Genomic DNA, 16,204 nt, shown 5'->3' with positions numbered 1-16,204 from the left:
AATTTTTTTCTTATTTTCTCCTCATATCACTCCTTACTAGTGTATAGAAACCCTACTGATTTTTGCACATTGATCTTGTATCCTGCCACTTTGCTGTACTCCTTTATTAGCTGTTGTGCCAGTTTGGATGTATTTTGTTCCCCCCAAACGCCATGTTCTTTGGTGTAATCTTGTGGGGGCAGACGTATTGGTGTTGATTAGGTTGGAAACTTTTGATTGAGTGTTTCCATGGAGATGTGACCCACCCAACTGTGGGTAATACCTTTGTTTTGATTATTTCCATGGAGGTGTGACCCAGCCCATTCAGCGCGGGTCTTGATTAGTATACTACAGCCGTATAAGAGCTCAGACAGAAGGAGCTCAGTGCTGTAGCTAAGAGAAGAGAAAGCCGTTTTGAAACCAGAACCCTGGAGCAGATGCCAGCCATGTGCCTGTGTCTTCCCACCTGACAGAGGTTTTCCGGATGCTATTGGTGTTCTTCATTGAAGGTACCCTATTGTTGATGCCTTTGTTTGAACACTTTTATGGCCTTAGGACTTTGTAACCAAATAAAACCCCTTTATAAAAGCCAGTCCATTTCTGTTGTTTTGCGTAACAGCAGCGTTAGCAAACCTGAATGGCTGTGGTAGCTTTGCTATAGATTTTTTGGGATTTTCTACATATAGGATCATATCATCTGCAAACAGTGAACGTTTTACTTCTTCCTTTCCCATTTGGATGCCTTTTATTTCTTTTTCTTGCCTAATTGCTCTAGCTAGAACTTCCAGCAGAATGTTGACTAACAATGGTAACAGTGGGCATCCTTGTCTTGTTTCTGATCTTAGAGGAAAAGCTTTCAGTCTTTCCCATTGAGTGTGATGTTACTGTGGGCTTGTCATATATTCCCTTTATCATGTTGAGGAAATTTCCTTCTATTCCTATCCTTTGAAGTGTTTTCTTCAAGAAAGGAAGCTGAATTTTATTAAATTCCTTTTCTGCATCAATCCAGATGGTCATGTGATTTTCCTACTTTGATTTATTGATGTGGCGAATTACATTAATTGATTTTCTTGTGTTGAACCACCCTTGCATACCTGGTATAACACCCACCTGGTCATGGTGTATAATTCTTTTAATGTCCTACTAAATTTGATTTGCAAATATTTTGTTGTGGATTTTTGCGTCTATACTCATTGAAGTGATTACTCTGTAATTTTATTTTCTTATAGTGTATTTGTCTGGCTTTGATATTAGGTTGATGTTGGTTTTCTAGAATGAGTTAGGTATATCCTTCATCTCTTTTGCCACATTTTCCTTCAACTTGTTGAATTGATTTAAAGCTTTGTTTGAACATCTTTAATTAGTTGTTTCAACTCCTGTATCTCATTTGAAGTGTTAGTTTGTTCCCTTGCCTGGGCCATATTTTCATGCTTCCTAGTATGGCTCATGATTTTTTGCTTGTGGCTAGGCATCTGATTTCCTTGATTTGTTTATTCTGGAAGTAGTTTTTCTCTTGTTTACCTAGGGTTTTCTTTTTGGCTGTTTTTGTTCTCTATATGGTCTTTGACGTTCAGTTTCACTTATTCTAGACCTCCAGCATAGTTTCGGTTTAACTGATCAGAATTTTTCAGTTCTTGTTTTTCTGGTTCTTGCCCTGCCTATATAGGAGGGTTTTTTTTTGTTTTTGTTTGTTTGTTTGTTTGTTTTGTTTTGTTTTGTTGTTTTTAGGCAGCTCTCCTCAGATAGAGTTGACCTCAATCATATTTCCCAGATAAGACAGGCCCAGGACTCAAGAAGAGGGTGTAATCAGTATCAAGGTTCCCTGGCAATGAGACCTAGCAGGGTACCGGTATTTTCTGTGAGGCCTCTTGATTATGTGTTTTGTGTTTCCTGCCCAGGAGGTGGCACTTGTCAGCCCATAGCTCCCCACCTTTGTTAAGTGGTATATTGCCTTTAATTCTCAGCAGATCCTGTTTCTGCCAGGGGGCATGGTTGAGACAGAGGCTGAGGCAGAGGGTGGGTATTCTAGTTTGCTAATGCTGCCAGAATGCAAAACACCAGAAATGGATTGGCTTTTATAAAGGGGGGTTATTTGGTTGCAAAGTTACAGTCTTAAGGCCATAAACTGTCCAAGGTAACACATCGACAATCAGGTACCTTCACTGGAGGATGGCCAATGGTGTCTGGAAAACCTCTGTTAGCTGGGAAGACACGTGGCTGGTATCTGCTCCAAAGTTCTCGGTTCAAAATGGCTTTCTCCCAGGACGTTCCTCTCTAGGCTGCAGTTCCTCAAAAATGTCACTCTCAGTTGCTCTTGTGGTGTTTGTCCTCTCTTAGCTTCTCTGGAGCAAAAGTCTGCTTTCAACAGCCATCTTCAAACTGTCTCTCATCTGCAGCTACTCTCTCAGCTTCTGTGCATTCTTCAAAGTGTCCCTCTTGGCTGTAGCTCCTTTTCAGAATGTCACTCTCAGCTGCCCTGAGTTCCTTCTGCTTGTCAGCTCATTTGTATGGCTCCAGTGATTTAATTTAGACCCACCCTGAATGGGTGAGGGAACACTTCCATGGAAATTATCCAATCAGAGTCATCACCCACAGTTGGGTGGGGCTCATCTCCATGGACGCACTCAAAGACTTACAATCTAATCAACACTGATACATCTGCCAACACAAGATTACATCAAAGACAATGGCATTTTGGAGGACATGATACATTCAAACCGGCACAGCAGGCTTAAACTGTTTCTGTTTTGCAGCCACTGGGATCTGAATTCTCTGAATGAGAGTGGCCACTTGTGCTGGGCCCTGCCCCCCAACCCCCTTTCTTGGGGAAGATACGCCTTTCAGGGAATTATCTTGTTCACCTGACTAGTTACTTTTGTCTCTCAAAGATTCCATAATTCTACCCTTGCCTGGGGCAATGCTGACTACTAAAAAAGTCTGCAGCTGTCTTTATGCCAAAAAGTTAAAAAAAAAAATCCTTTTCAGAGCCGTTCCTCAGCCCCCTTGTTTGCCAGTTAAGAAATGGAGTTGGTATCAGGCTTCTATTCTTGGGACACAGCCCTTTTTTAATATTCTACAGTCAGCCAACTCCAAATACGTCTGGTTTTTTTTTGTTTGATTTTTTTTTCTCTCAGCCCCGCATCCTTTCTTTAGTGGAGAGACTTCTGAATTCCTTTAGTGCTTTCTTTTGGTTTATCTTATAATCAGCAGTCCAAATTTGTTAATTAAATCCGCAGCTGGAGCTTGGTTGCACTACCTTTCCTTGCTGCTAGTAGAGACTGCTTCTTGCTTCTTTTTCACACAGGGAAGTGACTCCACAATAGTCTGCCATGCTTGTGGGGGAGGGGCACCAGCCTCCAAACTTGGAAGACTGACTTACAATAATGTGCTGTGATCTTGGCCCTTCCACCCCCTCCAGACTGGTATATGATGTGTGTCTGGTCACAGATGTCCCCCAAACAGTTGTTCCAGACACTTCCTGGCTTTTTATTCACTGCCCTAGAGGATGAATGAATTTCCACACTTCCCTATCCTGCCATGTTGCCCTGTCTATCTTGGCTTTCACTTTTAATTGGAATTTCTGTGTTTTTTTCTTGCATGTGTGCTTAGTTTTTTAGTCAGCCTGGAATGTGTGGAAATTATATAGCTTTTTAAAAATTTATTGTGGTAACATATACAACTTAAAATTTGCCATGTTTACCATTTTTAAGTGTACAATTCAGTGGTGTTATTTACTTGTACAATATTATGCTGCTATCACCACCTTCTATTGCTAGAACTTTCGCGTCATGCAAAACAGAAACTCTTTACCAATTAAGCAATAACTCCCGTTTCCTTAACTCTCATCCCCTTTTAACCCCTAATCTGCTTTCGATCTCTATGAATTTGCTTGTGCTAGATATTTCATATAAGTGGAATCATACAATATTTGTCCTTTGTGTCTGGCTTATTCTATTTAGCATAATATATTCAAAGTTCACTCATGTTGTAGCATGTATCAGAACTTCATTCCTTTTTATCTCTGAATAGTATTCCATTGTATGGATATATTACATAGCTCTTTTAGGGTTCTCTCATTTTGAGGTATTCCTTTTTACTTTTCTGTCTTGTTTGCTGCTCTCCCCAACTTGGACCGTAACCTCAGATGAACAGTACTACTGGTTTCCCAATTTGTATCTTGTGCAAAGAGTTATAGTGGGTCTGGTCTTTAGAATGTCCTGAATCCAGGGCTGGTCTTTAACTAGCACCTAGGAAGGCGGCTTTCAAAATGTCCCCTCTTACTGATAAGGTTGTTGTATTGTGACTAGATGACTCTTTGTACAAACCAATGATTTGTGGTGAACACCTGCTTTCCTTCTGGGAGTGTGGAATTTTGGTAGTTGTGGATAGGCAGAGAGTACCTATGAGACCAGCCTCCAGTAAAAACCTTGGACTGAGTCTCAAATGGGCTGCCTTGGGCAGAAACTCAGTGACATGTTTCTTAATTTTACTACTTGGGAGAATAGTGTGCTATGTGTGGTCCCTTTGGGGGGAATATAGCTAGCCTGCATATGGATTCCTCCAGACTCCACATGAGTGTCTTTTTTCCTTACTTGTGCAGTTATGAATTCCTTACTGTGTCAGTGTAATAAATCTAAGCTGTGTGTGCAGCTATAACTAGTCCTAGTGAAGCACCATGGGTCGTGGAACTGCTGGTGCAAATGGTGTGACTAGTGTTCCATGCAGTTTATTACCACGTTCACTACTTTCACTGACAATGCTGCTGCAAATTTTTGTCTTTTCCTGAAATTGAGTCTGCCAGCAAAGCTGCTCATCTTTTCATCAGTCTCTGCATTGTTAAAACTATCACGCTCACCGACCAAACTGGTAAAATGGAGATAGAAGTGGCCCCAAGCAAGAAGACTATAGATCTCAAAGTCTTACCAGAAGCTCCAGCAGTTTTTCCTAAATAAGTGCTTATCAATTTGTTGTTTGTGTTTGGTTGATTTCTCAGAGATCTGACATGTTTGTTTTTAATAATTTTGTTCTGTTTTATACTCCCTATTTTGGAAAGAGGATTCACCGATCATTTCACTCCTCCATAGCTAGAAGTCCTACCCTTAATGTTATTTTAAAAATTAAAAAATATATAAATAAATAAAATGTTTACAATTTATAAAGTCAAATAGTAATTACTAATTTTGTAATGAAGTACAGTATTCCCTAGCCCCATGTCCCTCCACCTTCAATGACCATTCCCATAGAGCAAACTACTTTAGACTCTTTAAGCTGAAGACTTTTGTTTTTCAGCTGTCTGATATTTACTTCAGTGTTTCTAAATAGCGTATTTCTGTTTACATTTCTTGAGTTTTTGATTCTAGAAATTATCTGATTTCCCACTAAAGAAGATGAGGTTTCCTCCCTACTGTCCCCACTTCATACCCATGTTTCTCAACTCCTCATTTTTGATTTGGTTAATTCAGCATTCAGTAGCTCTCTGTTACTCAGAAAAGAGTTGAATAGTGTAGTAGTACATTTCCCTTTATTATATAGTGTTGTTATTTTCTCTGAGTTAATAATTGTCTTTATATTCATTTGCATAGTTTTCTATATGGCAGTCACTGATTTATCCTCAAACATTTAAAGAGAACTGAAAAGCTCTGAGCATATGCAAACATATTAGGATTTTGTCAATTTAATTTTCTTTTTGGAGATATCCTTCTGAATCCCTCTATCTGTTTGCTTCAATCTGGATTGTTTTAGGTATTTGCACAATTATTATTCAAGAACTTCTTTTCACCTGCCTCCTGTGTTGAAGTGTTTGGTTCTGGGTTTTCATGTCTTCGATTTCTTACTGAACTCTCATTTTCTGGAGCGTATTTTTGAGTAGCTATGTGGGAACTTAATTTTTGTGACGCAGTATACAAGATTTGAAAATATCTTATTCTACCCCTGACTTGATCAGACATTGAACTCCAGCTCTATTGTTTTCTAGCTTCTAGTGTTACTGTTGAGAAGTCCAGTTTCATAATTCCTGATTCTGTATATGCAGTCTGTTTTTAATCTTCAGAAACTTCTTTATTGCAGGTATTTTGAAATTTTACAGTGTATCTTTACATTTACATTCATTGTGCTGGGGAGGCCCTTTCAATCTGGATACTCATGCCCTTTAGTTCTGTGAAATATTTTGCAGTTTTTGTTGTTATTGTTAATCTCCTTCACTCCATTTTCTGTGTTCTCTTTTTCAGTAACACATTTTTAGCAGATGTTGGACTTCCTGATCTAATTTAATTTTCTTATCCTTTAACTTCTATTTTCCACTTTCATGAATTTTTATTTTACTTTCTGGAAGACCTTCTCAGCTTTACTTTTCAAATGTTCCATTATTTTAAAAGTATCTCTTTACATATTTTAAATGTATAAATTCTTTTTCTCTGATTATTCCTTTAAAAAAATAATGTTCTGCTCTTATTTCATGGGTACCATCTTTTTTCTCTTATTTCCCAGAGGATATTAACTATGGTTCTTTTGAAATTTTCTTCTATTTCTTATTTTTTTTCTTAGTTTTTTCACACTTTTATTTGTTGATTTTGGTCTCTGTCTTCATGTTAGAAATTTTCCTTAAGTGTCTGATGATCAATGGTTACCTGTTCTTTTTAAGAATGAAGCACTCAAAAGCTATTTGAAAGTTATAATTTTTTAGATAGTACTTACTGAGTAGTGGGACTCACTCTAGGGTGATCTATTGGAAATTGGCCATTTCTTTGGGGGATCCCGAGATGTCTTTCTGTCAGTCTTTTCTCTTAGGCTGTCCCAAGAGAGGAATTTTTCCTGGGGGTTTTGTGGAGAATGGTATATAAATCTGACTAACATCACTGTATGAATTGAAAAGGGAAGAATACTAGCTGTCTCGCCTTTTCAGTATGTAGACTTTCCCTTAAACTTCCTGTTTTCAGTATAGTCTCTCATGTCTACTCAGCTAGCCTGGTGTTCCTGAATGTAAGATCTGTTTGGTAATCCTCTCTAGGGAGTAATCTCCCAGCATTATGCCAGAGTGGGGAGGGTATTTGGAGAATTGACTGTTCCTTTAAGGCTTTTAATCTTACCGTCTTCATCCCCAACCTTTATTCCTAACTTCATTTATAACTAGTTTCTCTATTTCCTGAGATTTTATGGAATTCTGCTGGGAGAATTACCTTGCTTATTAGTTTCTCCCTCAAAACTTAGATTTTACCTTTTTCAGGTCTGCTTTTGAGTTTCTGAAATACTGATTTCCATTGTTTGTGACTGTTTCCTCCCTTATTCTCTTTGTTAATTTATGCCTTTTCTATCTTTCTTGTGGTTTTAGTGGGTTTTTAAAAGGGAACAGAGATAAATGTATGTTTTCAACATGGCATATTTAAACTAAGTCCTGGAGCTAATATGTAAACCCATGCCTGAGTCCGGAAACACGTTTTCAAAACTAATAACCTATGTTGATTCCCAAACATTTAATGAGCAATATACCTGGCACTTAGTAGGCATTCAGAAAAAAATAAATAAAAATAAATTTTAAGAATTATTTAATAACCCTTTATACTATATGAGTCATGTCTTTTGATTGTATTTTTTAATCTCCTTATATTTCTGCTGTCTTTGTTATTGCAAGCCATTGAGTTTATAATTTTTATTATCTTTTTCTTATAGAGATAGGGAAGAACGATTGGCAGCACTCACAGCAGCTCAACAAGAAGCTATGGAAGAGCTACAGAAAAAAATTCAGCTCAAGGTAGGAATATTTTTTATTTTTATTTGAAATGTCAGAGTTTTCAACAGAGCATGAAATTAAAATTTTGTCTATAGAATAAAAAATTGAATTACTTTGTGCTCCTAATCTTTGGGCAAAACTCTTAATATTTGGCCATGACCGTTTCTAACCCATTATCTGAATTCTTAATTTACTTGTTTTAATAAGATAAAACCATTGAGGAAAACTATTAAAGTTTTTTTTTTTTTTTTTCCACAAATCAATTCATAAATGACTTGAAGTGGTTGCTGCTAGGCTTCTGATGTTCAAAGATTTTAATAATTTAGAAATAAACTGAAAGCTATTTATCATAATTTATCTCACATAATTTCAGTGCTTATGAATTACACAATTGTGGCTTGGGGAATTATGATAACTTGATATTTTATTGAAAATTTGTCCCATTAGTACAACATGCAGGCATTTTTTTGTAGTAAGAATGTTTTATGTTTCACAACTATTTACATTCTACTCCTCACAAAGACAGTCAACTCCTTATGACTGAGGAGCATATTTTACTGTATTCAGGGTTCCAGAAATTTATTATTCATTTAAATTTAATGCAACAAATATTTATTGAGCATTTTTGTAGGTGTGAGGATACAGAGATAAATAAGACATGATTCAAAGTCTTATGAAATTTAAAACCTAGTGTGAGATTGAGATGCTAAACAGATAATTTCCATATAGATAGAAGTATACACAAGAATTCTATGGAAGCAGAGAGGAGTAGCACTTAGCCTAACATGAAGGGTGTCAGATGTTAGGGAAATAATTTTAGAGAAATTTACCTGATTTAATCTTGAGAGAAGGTATGAGTAGAAATTAACCAGAATAGGTAGGTAGGTGGGATGGTATTCCAACTAGTATGAGCACAGGGCAAGATGTGAAATAGTATGTTTTCTGGGACAGTCACTGGAGGTGCATGACACTAGAAATAGGGGTGAGGGTAGGAAGAGATCTATGTCATGGTGAGCCTTGTCTGCCATATGGATAAGCTTGGGCTTTACCTATGGGTGAACATTCTCAAACTGTGTTTCAAAAAATGCTTCTCAAAAGTGTGTTGTGGTAAAGGAATTTTGGATAATACTGCTTACCATAAGCTACGTTTATTGAATCACAGTGCATAGCAAATAGACTATGTTAAAATTCTGTGTTAAAAACCTGTTTAGCTTTAACTTACTGTTTTCTAAATGTATTTGATCATAAACCTCTTCCACAAAACATCTACTTAAAATTACTGTCCCATGTGCTTTTTCTGTGGAGCAGCTTACATAATTCTTTTCCTCACTGTATAAGTTAACATTGAAATAAGGCATTCTCGTATTATTTTTAGAAGTTTTAATGGGAATACAGTTTTTCTAAGTTTTCAGTCTAATGTGAATCACTTTTCATATTCTTGAACTTTTACTTCATCTACAGCATGATGAAAGCATTCGAAGGCACATGGAACAGATTGAACAAAGGAAAGAAAAAGCTGCTGAGTTAAGCAGTGGACGGCATGCAAATACCGATTATGCCCCCAAACTTACCCCTTATGAAAGGAAGAAGCAGTGTTCTCTTTGCAATGTCCTGGTAGGTTGTTGTTATCAATATTGCAATGATATATTATAGTTTATTATTAAAGTTTATCAGACCATGAAAATATATTCTCCTGGTCTTTCTGAATTCATGCTAAGCCATCTAATGAGTACCATGGATTTCTTTAATGATATTTTGTGCAAAGTAAATAATATGAAAATAGTATCAGCAATTAGAAATAGCAGTGCAAAGTGCCAAAGCCTGTAGTTGCTCCTAAAATGTATGTATACCTGCTTAATGATACCCGAAGTCAATCTTTTTGAGTATTGGGACCAAACATGAAAAGTAGGATTTTCAGTGCAGAAACTTAAATCACTTAGAGTAAATGATTTCCTGTTAACGCTGGCTATGAAGGCCTACTTTTTTTAGCATGTGTCTTTTAGAGGATTCTCAGAATTGTGTTCTGAAGAAAATCTTTTTCAGCCTAATATTTAAATGCCATAGTGATCCTAACTTGAATATAGTATACTGGATTGAATGTGTAGTATTTAAAATTAGATATAATTTACTGTTGATTACATTGCTTTGATTGTAATTTGAACAATTTTATGCTTTTAGATCTCTTCAGAGGTATATCTTTTTAGCCACATTAAAGGGAAAAAACACCAGCAAGCCGTGAGAGAGAATAGCAGCATTCAAGGACGTGAACTTTCAGATGAAGAAGTGGTAAGCTTTACTTTTATTGTTTACAGGTTTTTATTGAGTCCCTAGCATGTGCAAAACTCTTTTATTATTAAAAAAGTCCATGTTAATATGTATTTTGTGATTATTTAAAACTGTAGGTAGCATTTAAGAACTACTACAATGTAGAACTTGGATGTGTCATTATTTTAGTATGCATATTAATTTAACAAGAAACATGGGAACAAGAATTTAATGCTGCTATTTATATAGTTTCAATGCAAAAAGGTCATGGTATTTTGATATTTTAATACTGTAAAGAAAGAATTATGCAGTGATGCTCCCAATTTCTTAGAAGAGAGTTTACAATGTGAATTTCATACAAATGGATCATTTTGCATCAGTAAACCATTTAGAAATTTTTGGAAATGCATTATTCATCTATAAAATTGTTTACAGGAAATTTAGATTTATATATATATTTGTAAATATTTTTCATTCAACTGTTACTGAGATTTGCATGACATAGCTAGATAATCTGTGAATTTGTTTGTTCTATTTGTGGTAGCAAATTATGTGAAATTCATGTTTGTCAAGAATCTCTTAAGATTCTTGCAACCCAAGTTCCATCAACAAATGAATGGATAAACAAATTTGGTATATATACAAAACGGCATATAATTCAGCCATAAAAAGGAATGAAGTTCTGATACATGCCACAAAATGGATAAATTTTGAAGACATCATGTTGAGTGAAGTAAGCCAAATACAAAAAAATAAATATTGTATGATCTTGCTTACATGAAATACCTAGAAGAAGCAAATTTCTTAGAGAAAGGTAGTAGATTATAGGTTACTACAGGCTGGTAGGGGTTGGGGGAAACGGAGTTACTGCTTAATTGGTGTAGAGTTTCTGTTTGAGGTGATGAAAAAATAAGTAGGAGTAATGGATATTGGTGATAGCACAATAATATGAATGTAATTAATACTGCTGAATTGTACACTTGAAAGTGATAAAAATGGGAAACTTCAAGTCATATATATCTTACTACAATAAAAAAATTTTTTAATCCCTTAATATTCTTAATTGAATACCTAGGGAAAATTATAATGGGGCATTGTTCTAGATTGAGGGCAGTACCTATGTGTAGTGCATGGTATATGTGTGTGTAACTTTTATTTTCTTAAGTATACCATACACACATTAGTAAAGTAACACAAATTTCCACTGTGAAGCTTGATGAATTTTTACATCTAACACCACCCAGATAAAGATATAGATTATTTCTTGCACCCCAGAAGGCTTCCTCATGCACTTTCCCAGTCCGGGCCCTGAAAGGCTACTACTCTTCTGACTTCAAGCAACATCAGTTAATCTTTCCTTTTCTTGAACTTCATATAAATGATTTTATATAGTACATACTTGTTTGTGTTTGGCTTCTTTTCACTCATCCTTAAGTCTGTGAGATTGTTCCCTGTTCCTTGTGTTACGCTGTAGTCCATTCTTTTTCATTCTTTTTTTGGTCAGTATCCTCCAAGCAGTGAAAACCAGGAGCATACCTGTAGGTGAATAAAATTAGGTTATGATTCATTGCAAGAAGGGAAATTGCATATCTTGAAAGAGCTGTGGGCTTCTCAGTAAGAGGGTATTAGAAAGGACTTATGGGATTGGGAATTATGCTAGGTGATTTGGGGGAGGGTTCAGGGATGTGGGGCATTGTTCTGGATTGGATGTTATCAGGAAGCAGAGGTTAATTCTGTGGTTGGTTCTTAATAAATCTTACCTAGAAGGCAAAAGGAATGGTAGCTACTGTTTTCTCTTGTGTTTCTGGATATGACAGTGCTTGAGGGTAAATTGTATTTTCTTCTCTGTGATTTCTTCCTTATTAAGATTTTTGCCGCCAAAATTCTAACCACTTTGGCAGCTCTAAATTATAATTGTTATCTCCTTAGCCCAGGAAGGACTGGACTTTCAATTGGAACTCTATTCTCACATGCCAAACTGGCATAAGCCCTTAAGGAAAAAGCCAGAGTGAATTTGGAGCTCACTTTATATAATTTATAATTCTTTTAGGGATCATAGTCTCTCAAGTCCTGGCTGTATTGGTTGTTCATTAATGCCTTCATATAGTTTTTTGTGAGTGTATTTTGTGTAACTTACGGAGTTGAAAGATTAGTCGAATACAAGCCACTTCACTGTGGCTGGAATTAGTTTAATTCCTATATGTCCATTGTTTGACATATTGATTGGCACATAATAAGGTATTTAATAAATGGGCATTGAGTTGAGTTGAACTATACTGAATGGCTTGAAGTTATCAATGAAATGAGTGGTCCTCTAAATTTCTTCTACATAAATACTAGTTTCTGTTAATACTGTTTCTATTAATGGAACTGTTCAGTGTATCTCAAATATTTTTTCCCTTTTACTGCAATTCTATGGGTATTTTAGGAGAGAGTGGTATGGACTTTTTGTTTTCTTGACCCATTCATATAACCATTCATATAGTTTAAATCATTCTGTACTTGAATTCTTTATTCATGTGTATGTATGCTCCAGTATAAGAAAATCCTGTTACCTCAATTAAGTGGAATGTAATTATTTCTATTATAATGGAAATTGTTCCACTTGTAAAAATTATTTGTATGGAGTTCCCTTAATAGAAACACTAAATATGTTATTTAATTTACAAAAAATTATTTATAATTTTTCTGGAGTACTGCTATTATATAAACGGAAATATAAATGGCTTATTTATTTCAGTGAAAAAAAGGTGAGAAGGAAAGTATTGACTTCATGTACTTTGGAAGAATAATGTGTAATATCTCTGCTCATGAATCATCTAATTTTTGTAGCTCTCCTAGGAGTCTGATATTTAGCTGTTGTGGTTTGAGATTTGATTGATGTGTTCATTTTGTGTACTGTTTCAGGTAGAAGAAATTAACTTTTCTTTAAGTTCTCACTTAATTCATGTAGTTATTCTTGGTTATAGCCCCTTCTTTCTAAAATGAGTGTGCTATATAGCATATGAGTTATGTGATATAGAAAGGTAATTATATATTTACTCACTTTGAAATTTCACTTTTAATCAGTGAAGGTATCTATACTAAACATACTTGTTTTACTTAAAGTTATTACTTGTCATCTGTGATGTCTTTATATTATATACACCTTGTCTGTGACCCTTCTTTGACATATAGGATTTTATTTATACCACTTCTGACCTAATAAAATTGTACCTTTGACCTTATGCACTTGACATCTCAGATAACTTACTCTTGATCTTTGACACATTTTGTTTTAAGCCTGTTAAACATAATAGGTAGCTGCCCAGCAAGAAAGCTTTATTGTTTTGTGTTTTTATTATAATTTGACTGGGGAATTTTTCTAGTGTTTCTTGAGAATACATATAAAGGAGTGTTATATGTTTGATTTTTCCCTCTTTCGTCATCCTAGAATCCTAATGATAAAAGTATGTGACTTTTAAAGATCAAAAACAGATGCTAGTTTTAAATACATCCCCAAATTTAATTTTTTACATGAATTGCTAAAGAAATAATAAAATATTGAGTTTTAGTTAAAATTCTGATTGTTTTGTGGTCTTGTTTTCACACTATCTTAACAAGTTGATTATAATTGTCCTGTGGTTTGTGCAAGTTGTGTAAAGTACATTTATTCCTATATGGAGAATGAATTAAATTTTCTTTTCATTTTTGGGTTCATACACTTTTATGTTTGTGAGACTTCTTGACTTTAAAAAGCATGTACGTGTCAAGCCCCATTTGTTACCCGTGTACTTAAATATAGAGAAAATAATTTTCATTTGAACCTGAAAAGTATGCAAAGTACTTTCATGAAGCATCTTAAATTAACTACAATTTATGGGTTGTTTGCAGCCAAGTGTGGTTGTATAAAGCCCAAATCACTGCTTTTTCCTAGAAAAAATATGCTGATTAGGTGATTAAGGAAAAAATGTTTAAATTAGCAAAATCATGAAGCCATCACTGTATTTAATGAAATGATTTGTAAGCAGACCTCTCTTTGACCATGGGGTCCCTGGTATTGAGGTAGAAGGAGAAGTTTAAAGATGGCTCCTAGAATTGATGACAGTCTGGGAAATAAGAGATAATTCCTTATAGGATCATTCATTTCCTTACCTTGCTTGCCTTTATTTGTAGAAGCAGAGGTATTTACCCTCTTTGTATAATCATGTTAGGAAAACATCTTGTTTGCTTTTCAACAAAAAAAATCGAGTCAAATGAACAAAGTAGAAGTAATTTACAACAAATTGTCATTTTTCCTCTAGTACCTCAGTAGAGTTATAAGTTTTAAGTCAATTTGAGAAATGATCTTAAAATGTCCTACACTTTCTTATATGATGCAGCACCCCTTACCACCATTTCTTTTTTAAAAAGTCTGGAAAAATTTTCATAGCTTTGTGTTTTTGTGTGTGTGCATGTGCATGTGTGCATGCATTCAGTATACAATGCACACACACATATAGCTGACTGTTAATTTATAGATTTCTTCTAACTTTTAGAATCCCTTGGGTGGAAGGATTACAAATTCACTAATTTAACTACATGTGCAGAGAATATATAGCTCTATATCTGTAACTGATTTAGTCTTCTTCACAATACCCCACTCTGGTTCAAGAAAAAAATTTAGCCAAGTTACCAGTTTGTTTTAAACCTGTTTGATCTTATAATTTAAACAGTTTCTTTAGTTAGTGAATAAAACTTTCACTAAAAATTTTTATTCTTTTGAATAAAATTACTCAGTGCTTATCCTCTTGCTTGTCTCCTTAAGAAGCCATCTTTGTGTATCAGAGGAGGAGCATAGCTCACATGACCCCATGGTGAGGAGGTACTAAGTGTACAATGCCTCCCATTTTTTCTGATTTCCAGTGTGTGTCCTATGTCTGCCTCTTCCCTTAAAGCTTTTCTGGCAACCAGTCCTGAAGAGTGTCTGTTGACCTCTTGATCTATTCTTTCCTTCTGGTTAATGCTTCAGTGGAGCATCATCCATTTATTTATCTCTTGCTACCTGCTTGCCTTCAGTGCTCTCTGCTGACATATCTCGGAGTCTCTTCCATAGTCTCCATTTGGCCCCTGCCAGCCCTGCTGGCTTCCACCATAGGACCTACACCACGTGGGAACAAAGAGCATCTTGGGAGAGCTAAACCCCAGGACCTTTCCCTTATCACAGAGCTTGGCCATGTTGATGTGACCACACTCCATCGGGTGCCAGGGGCTGCTGGAGAAACAGTATCTTTTGAGACTTAAAAAAGGTAACACTTTGTCATTACTCTCACTTAGCTTGAGACACACATCTTATTTTACTTTCTTCCCTTTATCGCCAGATTTTTGAGGCTGGAAATGGATAGAATTTACATCAACCACTCTTACGTATATTATTCTCTTTCCTTCCTACTCTTGCCATGTAACTAAGCCTTGAGATCAGAAAAGGAAACATTTTCTGTAATTTGAATCCTCTAGGCTTGATTATTAACATGCTAAAGCACAAGATGAATTTATCAAATCTCCTCAGAATAATAGCTTGTCTTATAAGACTTGTGGTCTTGCTGCACCTATCTATTTTACGTATCTAAAGCCGATTATTAGAGTGTGCTTTTTTTCTTGCATTTATTTTGGAACAAATCTAATCACCTCTGACTGGGCTGAATTGGGCAAATGCCAAGTGCTAAGAAAGGCAAAATAGATAACAGCATTAATCATTTTTGAAATATTACTTTAGTTATACCCATTTGTCATGCTTCTTCTGATGTTATATAACCATTGCATTTTCACTGTTTCACTGTTAATGATCACAGTAATAGTTCCAATTTTGCTATCTTTTATTAAACATTTATTTTATGAGATAGTGATCATTAACCAATGAGTGAGGCTAGAAACCTAAAAATCTATAACTTTCTTATGGTCTTTGCAAGGTCTGTGCAAGCATTTTGGTAAATTACAACTAAATACACTTTTCCTTTCCATGAATCTTTTTTTTTAAACACTTCCTTTGTTGTAAAATGCAGTTTTAAAGAGGTAATACATATCTGCAGTTCATAAACCTTGGCTATTTAATTTTTTGTAAAACTTTTTTTTGTGTGTCTCCTAGACAGCTCTCATAATACTGTTAAGCTTATACAAATGTGAAAAGCCGTTTCAGCCATATGAGCCCTTGGAGCATAATATACACTGTAACACATGCTACTTTTTAGTTTGCATTACTGTGGTTGCCTAATTTTG

General features: G+C 35.4%; 1 protein-coding gene across 4 annotated transcripts in view; it reads left to right on the top strand.

The window, feature by feature from the left end:
• Window positions 1-16,204, top strand: part of SCAPER (S-phase cyclin A associated protein in the ER) — a 600,702-nt gene that overhangs the window by 244,083 nt on the left and 340,415 nt on the right. For all 4 annotated transcript variants that reach the window (XM_037833320.1, XM_037833321.1, XM_037833318.1 and 1 more), the window contains exons 18-20: window positions 7,645-7,726; window positions 9,167-9,319; window positions 9,884-9,991. In XM_037833320.1, coding sequence (XP_037689248.1) covers window positions 7,645-7,726; window positions 9,167-9,319; window positions 9,884-9,991 — 343 coding nt within the window. The remainder of the gene's footprint in view (window positions 1-7,644; window positions 7,727-9,166; window positions 9,320-9,883; window positions 9,992-16,204) is intronic.

The sequence above is a fragment of the Choloepus didactylus genome, chromosome 4 (genome assembly GCF_015220235.1).
Source record: "Choloepus didactylus isolate mChoDid1 chromosome 4, mChoDid1.pri, whole genome shotgun sequence".
Lineage (NCBI taxonomy): Eukaryota > Metazoa > Chordata > Mammalia > Pilosa > Megalonychidae > Choloepus > Choloepus didactylus.
The sequence above is the reverse complement of the archived record's forward strand: the minus strand, read 5'-3'. Positions and strand labels throughout refer to the sequence as shown.